This window comes from Agrilus planipennis, unplaced genomic scaffold (assembly GCF_000699045.2).
Source record: "Agrilus planipennis isolate EAB-ADULT unplaced genomic scaffold, Apla_2.0 scaffold283, whole genome shotgun sequence".
NCBI classification, from domain to species: domain Eukaryota; kingdom Metazoa; phylum Arthropoda; class Insecta; order Coleoptera; family Buprestidae; genus Agrilus; species Agrilus planipennis.
The window spans coordinates 187,102-197,209 of NW_020438960.1; the positions used below are offsets into that span (position 1 = coordinate 187,102).

The window sequence follows — 10,108 nt, forward strand, 5'->3', positions numbered from 1 at the left end:
ATTATAATAAACTTTTGTACTTCTTGATCGCAATAATTTATTAAATAAAAATAAATAAGATACAAGGAAATTCATTATGCACAAAGATAAAACAAATCCAATTGCTCTTTTCGTTACGACTAGATTTAAAATAATAAATTGCTTACTGTTTATTTGTAATATAAAAATATTTATTTAAAGTGTTAAAACAATTTGTTCAGCATTTTTTAAAAAATTGTGTATTATTGTACAACATTTTCGTGTAATATGTAACAGGCAGATGCATATTGACTGTCAACTGCATACAATTAGACTAATTTCAGTCTTTTTTATTACATTTTAATCATTCTGGAACACACAATCTTCTTAAAAATTACCAAACGCACATTTAATAAAAATATCTATGTATATGTCTTTTATACTAAACAAATTAAAAACTTTTAACTACATAATGGATGAGACTGTTGTAACAGTTTTTTTTTATACATTTACTTACATACATAATATACAACTATTACAGAGTTTTTCGAATACCTTAATAGTTGAAAAAATACACATCTTCTTTTTTACGGAAATTGTGAATTATTTCAACAACAGATAGCAATAAATAAACGAATAAACAAAAACTTTTATCGGCCACTGATTAGCATTGACTAATAAATTATTTATTACTATTAATAGACTATCTAGTCAGTTCTCAATTCATATTTAGCATCTTTTGCGTAAATTCGATTTTTTTAATAAGTAATAGGTACGTAAATATATTTTACATTGCTCTTATCATTTTTCACAAAAAGGAATACATTATTTTATTTCAAAAATTGTAATAATTGTTTTCATTTGTAATAATTTAATTTTATTGATACGATTGCTGTCTAAACATAGACGAGATTTCTTCCATCGTTTTATTCTTTGTTTCGGGGACCTTTTTATAAATAAATACACATGAGAGTACCAAAATTACCGAAAATATTATAAATACGTATGAACCTAGGGCTTTCTGCAACAAAAAAAAAAAAAATAACCAGATATATACATAATACATTTTTCTTTTTAAATTTCTAAATATCGGACGACACGTATTATTACGCTTTACCTGAATAGGAAGGAATCCAATTCCAACTAAAAAGTTTGCTGCCCAATTGGTAGCAACTGCTAAAGAAGTGGCCGTAGGTCTCGCAGATTGATTAAATAATTCAGAAACCAAAAACCAAGGTATAGAACCTGGACCAATTGCGAACATAATAACGAAAAGAAGAACCAAAATGATACAAATGTAACTGGCTGCCACGCTGCTTTTCTGAAAATTTAAAATTTCAGTTTTAAATAACAGGCGGGATAAAAATAAAACAAAAATATGTATTGGTTTGTAAGAGAGGTGAAACTATGATTATAGATAACGTTGAGTTGTGGTAGTATGTCGCCATCTTCTGACATTTGCTGCTAAATGAAGTATTTCAACTGTTAGGCAAGGGTCTTGCTAAGGTTTCTACTTGTTCGACTAAATCGATGACACTGATGAGATCAAATAAAATCTTCTAGCATGAACCTTGTCCTAGTCAAAGGTGCTTGAGATGTGGTATTATAGGCGGATGATAGAAATACCATGGTTTCAAAAAATTAGAAATGAGGAGTTTTTAGATAGAGCAAAAGAACAGAGGGCGCTATAGAAGTCAATAAGGAAAAGGAGATGGATGGAATGGTAGGACGCCCACTGAGATATAAAGGACGACCAGTACGAGACATATTAGAAGCAGAAACAGGAGTAAAGATTGGATATTACAAATAGAGGTTTAGTTTAGGAAAATGTTCAGATTAACGCATTGATGTGTATTGTGGTGCATCCAACTAATTTTCAATACTCAATGCTTACTGAAAAGATCATTGCTATCGTCAATAAAAAGGACACTACTGCCATTCCGCCAAAACCGATAAGAAGCAACGTTTTACGACCAGATCGTTCCACCAAAACCAAAGAAACCACGGTCATCAAAACGTTAATGAAGCCCATTCCCATCGTGGCATAGGTTGCGTTTTCATCGGACAATCCAGTCATTTTGAAAATTTCGGTTGAATAAAACATCACCTTAAAATAAATGCGTGCGATTTAGATTTTTAAAAAAGATATATTAATTTTCAAACAACTTACTGCATTTATACCGCTCAACTGTTGCGCTACCATTATTGTCAAAGAAATAATCAAGGGAATTCTGAGGGCGTTGTTCGAAATAAGTTCTCTGACGCTCGCCTTCGGGATTAATTTCATCGCTTCGAATTCTGATCTCATTTCGTCCATTTCTTCGTGCACTGAAGCGCTACCCCTCAACCACGTTAACGCCCTTTGCGCTTCAAGTTCCTTACCTTTTGTTACAAGTAGGAATTTTGGCGATTCGGGACAGAAAGGAAGAGTTGCTAACTAAAACGAAAATAAAACAAATAAAGTCACATATTGTAAAATGCAAGAAAATATGTTCATATCTTCGTCGGTCGTTCCCTCAAGTCGCTAAATACTGAAAAAGACACATGAGAAAACAACTTTCTAATAATTTATTACTATTTTTGTTCGCCATAAAAAAATTACTTTACTTTGCAGTGGGGGGGGTTTGAGAAAACTGATAAAATATAAATTGGGTCTATTAGCAAGTTAGATCATTAACTAGAGGAGTTTGTTATCAAGTAATCAGATTTTTATATGATAGAAAAGTTTGCTTGATTTTGGCATTTTGATAATACATAATACACAATTTTGTTTAGTTTAATAAACTGATTGCCTATTTCAACAAACTTTTGATTGTGCCTAACGATCGGTCTAAAGTCGAAAATACAACAGCAAATGTTGACAATTTTATACAAATAAAAGATTAATTTCGGTTCAGTTGGTCTTTCTTATAAATTCATAAGTGTATAACGCAACAAATACGTTCGTGTACTACAAATTTATATGGAAATTTACCTGAAAAATGGCCGGAATTACAGTGAAGGCTAGAAGTAAATGCCAAGTTGTTTCGGAACCTAAAGCAGACCTTAATCCTAATGCCTGCGCTAGCAGGATCGATATTGTAATGATTAACTGATAAACAGTCCCCACGGCTCCTCTTAAGTTCATAGGTGAAATTTCATTTAAATACATAGGAACTAAACCGGCATTTAGTCCCGAACTTATGCCAATCAAAAAACGGCCTAGAATTATCATTTCGTACGATCCGGCCGACTTAGACGATCCTTCGAGAGCGGCTGCGGTAACAACGAGTATGTTATTTAACAACAGTCCACCTTTTCTTCCAAATCTGTCTGCTACCATCCCTAAAAAGAAGTTTTAAATGTGTGATATAATTTTAAATAAAAATTTGAATAGATGAAACTATTAACTCCAATGCAATAACAAATAAAAACAAATTTTCCTGTTATTTAAATTAAAACGATCGAAAGGAATTATGCTTAAATTGATGATTTTCTTTACCAGTAATAGCGCCACCGATCATGCCTCCGACACAAAAAATCGATACCGCTATCGACCATATTATCGTTATTAAAGATTCTGGTGGAATTTCTGCCGTTCGATGATAAATAGTTTGTTTAATCCACTCTTCGATCACCTACAAAAAATATAGGCATATACTATTTGTACCTGACAAAAATTTGTAAATTGAACATTACTTTTTGAGGATTGTTTAGCACTCCTGTGTTATATCCATGTTGAAAGGATGATCCAAAGGCGGCGGCTGCTATTGCAAATCCCAGATGTTTAGTGTAGCCCTGAAATAAAACAATAATTGTTTACATAAACTTTTATGATCACAGTAAAAACTAATTGACAAGATCAAAAATATACACAAATTTTGCCTTTACGTAAAAATAATTAGTTTGGTTTGTCTTCAAGTTGTCAATAATTTTCTCATTTCTTATCCCTTTAATTTCAATTTTAAAAACTATGTTTATTTTTTAACAAATTCCCATTGCAAAGCAGTACAAAAACATGAAATTTACATAATTCCGAGGTTGTACAGGTCAAACAGTACACGTTACAGTAAAGCATTTATGGTCACTTTTCAAGAGCAACGATTTGTCCGTGGGGTGAGCTTTCACGTATTGTGATGGCATGCAATGTACCAGAGTGATAATTCGTTTTTTATAAAGTCGCTAAATTAACAAACGTGTTATTTATAGGGAAATTTTGTAAAAATAAATACGCAGAAACTAGTTAAAATTTCAATTAAGGACTAAAAATTTGGCAGAATTTATTTTTTTTTTTGGATACGCAACGAAATAAACAAGAAAAAAATAAGTGCTAGTTTTAAATTGCCGTAGTATATTATAAAAGGTGAATTGAAATTATGTGATATGTAAAACGAAAGCTTTTTTTGAAAAAAATTAGATGTTTTTAAATTATTCACATGACCAAATTATGACATGTTGCATAATTCTAATTTTAAATGCTTTATCGCTACCGAAAATTAATAAAAAAAACTGATCAACGTACATTACCTGTACTTTATCTGACCCTACTTTATTAGATATTCAAATTTGAGTTTCAAGTTGGGGACAGATACTTTTAAAAACTTTTTCTTTTTTGTACATCCATAAACAAAATGTAATAGTAAGCAATTAAATTTGTTCAGAAACAATAAAAATAAAAACTTCGCGTTCATTATTTTTACTGTTTTTTTTTGCAAGTAATTTGAACTAAAACACGTGTTCAAGGCGACTGTAAAGAAAAACTTACTCTTTCAATATGACGAAAAGTAGTTTCCGAATATACTTCTTTACTATCTAAGCGAAAACCGTCTTCCTTATGATTACTCATCGTCATTGCAACTGTTAAAAGGAGTTCAAGTATCACCACCCGCACTCAAACAAAACAATCACAAACTAACGTGATAAAATTGGTGTAGGATGTGACGGATTTCGAAAAAGAAAATCGCTTTCGATCTGCTGTGAGTACGCTTCTGTCTGCAGCAGCTCTGTCTGTAGCTGTTGTACCTCTTGGGAAGGAAATGGCTTGGAAAAAGTAGATACTCACATACATACATACATAGACACCAACATATATGCATAAATATATACACAAATACATACATACATAGATACATAGACACACACACACACACATGCACACATGTATCTTCAGGCAAATAGCAGATGTGTGTTCATTTTTAACATGTTTACTTTCACGTTATCATCCTTTGCGTACCATGGACATAATACTTGATGAATGGTATAGAAACGAGTTTTTTAGAAGGTCATGGGTTAATTAAAAAAGCAAGTAGCCAATAATGGCAACACACAGACGTGCCCAATAAAACTAGTCGTAAAACTGTTACAGTAGACGAAAAATTCACAATTATTGTGCTGTATGTATAATTTTGTCGTTGTTACATCCATCGTTTTGATTTAATGACGTCCATGAAAATTACTGGTCCCATGATAACACTAAGCAAACATAAAACGCATCTGTTTTGCTATGTACCTAACATTAATTACGCAAATTTGAATACAGAAATTAGTATCGGTACCACCTACCTACCTACCTATCTACCTATAAATTTACTGGAATAGGCATTTTTTTATAATCATTTAGTTTTGTAGTAAATTAGGCTACAAAGGTACAAAAGATTAACGTTTTCGTTTATAATTTACGTTTTTTATAAAAACTAATCCCTACTATTAGCTAACAACAACAACAACAACAAAAAGCGATGCACCGTTATATAATTAATTCGAAAAATGTCTGCACGAAAGCTCATGCATGTTAGGAAGTCATTCGTTATCGACGTTTTTTTTTACCAATATTCTATTAACAGATTTAAGACGGCATTTAAATAATAAATGAAATCTACAAAGTAGCTGAGGAGAAATGACGAAAACACTTTTATGAATCGTAATTGGCTTAATAGTAGAAAATCGTTTTCATTTTCAAACCGATGCAAATTATACAGTTAAAATAAGGATCGAGAAGGTCATATCAAAAGGTATTAAAGTTTTAATTAAACACCTATTAATAATTTTTTGTTCAAAAAAATCGTTGCTGCGAGAAACGATTACAAAAGGAAAATATTTTTAAAACAGAAGGTCAAAGTCATGCATTTGCCTTAGCAGCTTTTTTTGCAGTTAAAAATGAAAATACATCAACATTTTGTTATCACTTTAAAGGGAATGTCATCATAGAATAACCAAAAATAGATTTATCTCTTTTTATTTCGAAAATGAGCAACTCNTATATATATGTATATGCTACAGTTTATATGCTTACTTGGTTAGTTTGTAAAGTAGCTGGATAGTGCTAACAGTCCTTTTGACATTGCAACAATTTGTATACTATCAAGCTACTTTAAAAACTAGCCAACACAGTTATTCAGTTACAGTAGGATACACTTCATTAGTGTTGTCCTTGTCATGTATTTTCTTCTCCTGCTGTAACATTATGATCTCAAGCATATCAGTCAAACCAGGCATTTAAACAGTTTGTATACTATCCAACTAGTATACAAACTAGCCAACATACTTGTTAAGTTACAGTAGGACACACTTCACAAAATGTTATCATTGCCATGTATTATTTTCTCCTGCTGTAACATTATAATTTCATGCATATGCATCAAACCATGCATTTGGACAGTTTCTATACTATCCAGCTATTTTACAAACTTGCTAACACAGTTATTAGGTTACAGCAGGACATGTTATAAGTGTTGTATTTGCCATCTATTTTATTCTCCTACTGTAACTTTATGATCCCCAAGCATATCAGTCGAATTAGACATTTGGTGAGTTTGTATACTATCTGACTAGTTTACAAACTAGCCAATTAAGCATATTAACACCAACATATATTATATAATAATATAATTATTGATCCCCTACAGTTCAGAGAGGAATAATATAATAGTGTCAGCTGCTGTTAATCATGTGGTCCAGCACACCCCAAACATTTACATACCTCCTGGTAGCTCTTCTCCTTAGCTCGCTTGCACTGCTATTTGTAACCCGATTTAATACATTATCAACAAAAATTCTTCTTGCATGTGCAGTAAGTTGCAAACCGACATTTTTTAAGGGAGAATTTCGGGAGAATGCATTAACTTTATCGGTTGCTACATGCACCCGTGACGCACCGGCTTTGGGTACTACATTAACTTTCTCAGTAATATTGATGGGGTGAATTTCTCTCTTGCAGATATGGCGCAGCAACATAAAACCATTGTTGATTATTCGAGATGTAAACAGGCGAACCGACATTCTACTCTTTAAATACTGCAACAACTAATTAACACTAACATAATCACCACCTCTACTATTAATACATATAACAATTATCGGGTATACTTATCACTTTTAGTTTTTCATAGCAGATTCTGCGTTCGTTATATCATATTATCGAATTACTTCAAGACAACGTAACACACTGCAAAATAGCAATGACTAATTTATTTGTTAGTGTTATATTTATTTGTTATTCATCGACCAAATTCTGTCTAACGTATCTGAAACATATAAAACGGAAACATCGATTACCGATTATTTTTTTTTATCTAAATTGCGACCTTCATTTCACTTAAATCATTTATCCAATTCCTATTAAGGGTACAAAAACAATATTTATTATTTTATTGTTAATATTCTTTATTATCATATTAGTTTGCTTGCACGGTGTTTGTTTTTGACCTACAGCGACGTCCTTTCTGGTAAATAAGTCAGATAGCAGAGAAATGGATAGGGCCATTTTTGTAATACAATAAAAGCTCATCATGGAAACGTATCGCATGGGCGAGGTAATCTTTCGAACTTTGTGTTGTCACTATAATAGTATAATGGCAATGGTTTCCTTAGGTAGATGAATTACGTTAAGTAAAGGTACAGTGCCGGACTAGAGGTGCGGGGAGATGGCGACAGGCAGGTCTTCCAAATTTTGAAGTCCTTTTTAATGAAATCCCAATTAAGGCCAAAGTTCATTATGTGCAAGAGGTTTTGTCAAACAATTTTTATTCAACGTGGAATGAATTTCACTTACAATATTTAACAATATTACTTTAATAAAAAACTTTTGAGCGCAGTAATAAATAATATAAATCAACAATAATTATGTGCAGATGTGTAACCCTATAGGAGTATAATTATTATGATGCGATGTTACAAAAAAGTTAATTTCAAGCATATAAAAGATACATTGATATTAACATTATAATTATTTAATTATTAATTAACACAACGGGGACGATAATAATAAAAAAGAAATCGAGTATGTTCATGCAATTAATTATTAAATTATTCGGAATCGGTATAAGTGGTTTTCATAACATATTTAACAGTAAAGGCGAATGCGGCGAAACCAATTAAAACAATTATGTTTGTAAGACACGCTTGAAAACTGCTAGGCTCTGTAGAATCCTGACGCTGATTTTGGCAATCGTTCGCCTTCTGATTCGTACTACGTTTAACTATTTCTGCCTGCAAAATAAAATAAAAAAAAACATTATCCAATATCAATATTGATGGGTAGATACTTCTCGAAAATCTTTTACCTGTATTTCGGTAACTATTTCGGGAAATAGCTCGCAAAACTGTTTATTTTTCAAATTAAATTCTAGCGACTGGTAAGCTAATTGACGTTTATCATAATCTGTTGTCTCAATACTGCCCAGTGTGGGTACTTTCTCAATCTGAAATTTAATATAATACCAGTTGATGTGGATGATTCAGAAAGTACTTGGTAAACATTGTTTAAATATCTACATAAGTACCTACAGCTAATAAAAAAAACTCTTTTTGCTCTTTAAATCTTTAAAAATTAAAAGTATTTACAATAATTAATAGGTACTCTGTTCAATACAATTAATTAATTTCATCTAAAAACAGACATATTTACAATTTATTGCAATAACAATATGGAAAATAAGTATGCAACTCAGCATAGTAATTAAACAGTAAAATAATAATAAACAGTGAAAGTTTCTTACCATGAAGCTAAGTAAACCAGTCAAAATTGTAGAAACACTCCATGCTGGGTTCCATGTATCCGGATGGAAATCTGATATACTTAAACAAAGTCTGGTGTTTGTTTTAAATCTACCACTGGGGGTGATCATGTAAATTGATGGAGGCTGGAAAGGAAACTCGCGGGGGAAAATTAATTTTCCATGATAGTAACCCCCCTCGTACGGTGTTTTTTCGGGGCCGCAAACAACATAATGCCTTACAAAAAAACAACCATTTTAAATCGGTAATATAAAATCGTAAAAAACTACTTAGTTAATGCATACGAAAGGCCTTTATCAGTACGAAAAATTATCTTATTTTGGAAATTAGCCTTACCACTCCAATATATTACTGGGGAGGGGTTCGGCGGTTACATAGGGAACAGGGTCCTTCTTGAGCCTTAAATAATCCTGCTTCAATCTGGCTGTTGCACTGTTATGTTTCCTGTTAGACATTGTAAAATTTGTACATTCACAAAACAGTAACAATTCTCTACCATCACATACTCAAACGAATTTGTTTATTATGTGTGTAAAAAACGTTTAATTTTAAGACGCCTCTTCAGATAAATAAATGCTGAAATATAACTATTAGAGTTTCAGTAGATAAACGTCAAATAAGAATATGACATCAATATGAGAAAAAAATAACGTTAACAAAACTAAAACTCATAGACTAATACTTAAACATTAAAAATGTAATATTACTACATTTTGTAATTGACTGTTATTTTACCAAAGCCTTTCAGTGCTACCACCATTAATTTTTAAACAAATAATTCTGCGAAATTTAACAACTGAAAACCTTTATTTATGCAAGAAACATTCAGAATAGATACAACCAATCAAATCAAATTAAAGTTTTTTCTAATAACTATTGTACCTTGTGACTCTTAGTTTCCATAAAACTTTGAAAATGCTTTTTTTATTATAATAAACTTTTGTACTTCTTGATCGCAATAATTTATTAAATAAAAATAAATAAGATACAAGGAAATTCATTATGCACAAAGATAAAACAAATCCAATTGCTCTTTTCGTTACGACTAGATTTAAAATAATAAATTGCTTACTGTTTATTTGTAATATAAAAATATTTATTTAAAGTGTTAAAACAATTTGTTCAGCATTTTTTAAAAAATTGTGTATTATTGTAC

The 10,108-nt window shown here is 31.3% G+C and overlaps 3 protein-coding genes across 6 annotated transcripts in view; all 3 read right to left on the bottom strand.

The window, feature by feature from the left end:
* Positions 1-7,399, bottom strand: part of LOC108742205 (serine/threonine-protein kinase PINK1, mitochondrial) — a 12,680-nt gene extending 5,281 nt beyond the window's left edge. The window contains exon 1 of the mRNA XM_025975145.1: positions 6,917-7,399. Within this exon, the coding sequence (XP_025830930.1) occupies positions 6,917-7,215 (299 nt within the window). The 5' untranslated portion in view covers positions 7,216-7,399. The remainder of the gene's footprint in view (positions 1-6,916) is intronic.
* Positions 47-10,108, bottom strand: part of LOC108742204 (solute carrier family 2, facilitated glucose transporter member 1) — a 19,301-nt gene continuing 9,239 nt past the window's right edge. For 2 of the 4 annotated variants that reach the window (XM_018477287.1, XM_025975147.1), the window contains 7 exons: positions 3,637-3,735; positions 3,440-3,575; positions 2,933-3,282; positions 2,129-2,395; positions 1,853-2,065; positions 1,076-1,279; positions 836-979 (listed from right to left, as the gene is read on the bottom strand). In XM_018477287.1, coding sequence (XP_018332789.1) covers positions 836-979; positions 1,076-1,279; positions 1,853-2,065; positions 2,129-2,395; positions 2,933-3,282; positions 3,440-3,575; positions 3,637-3,735 — 1,413 coding nt within the window. Of the gene's footprint in view, positions 980-1,075; positions 1,280-1,852; positions 2,066-2,128; positions 2,396-2,932; positions 3,283-3,439; positions 3,576-3,636; positions 3,736-4,702; positions 5,447-10,108 lie in introns of those variants that run through there. The other 2 variants (XM_018477288.2, XM_018477286.2) reach the window with 2 other exon arrangements.
* Positions 8,217-9,603, bottom strand: LOC108742174 (ubiquitin-conjugating enzyme E2 J2). Its single transcript, XM_018477230.1, has 4 exons — positions 9,289-9,603; positions 8,934-9,168; positions 8,499-8,636; positions 8,217-8,424 (listed from the first exon to the last, which is right to left on the bottom strand). Exons 1-4 carry the CDS (start codon positions 9,405-9,407, stop codon positions 8,242-8,244), a joined length of 675 nt encoding a protein of 224 aa, XP_018332732.1. The 5' UTR covers positions 9,408-9,603; the 3' UTR covers positions 8,217-8,241.

Coding starts and splice junctions, on each gene's coding strand:
- LOC108742174 (XM_018477230.1), bottom strand. CDS start 9,407: ATGTCTAACAGGAAACATAACAGTGCAACAGCCAGATTGAAGCAGGAT. Junction 9,169..9,288: donor CCCAGTAATATATTGGAGTG/GTAAGGCTAATT, acceptor TTTTTTTGTAAG/GCATTATGTTGTTTGCGGCC. Junction 8,425..8,498: donor AAATAGTTACCGAAATACAG/GTAAAAGATTTT, acceptor TTTATTTTGCAG/GCAGAAATAGTTAAACGTAG.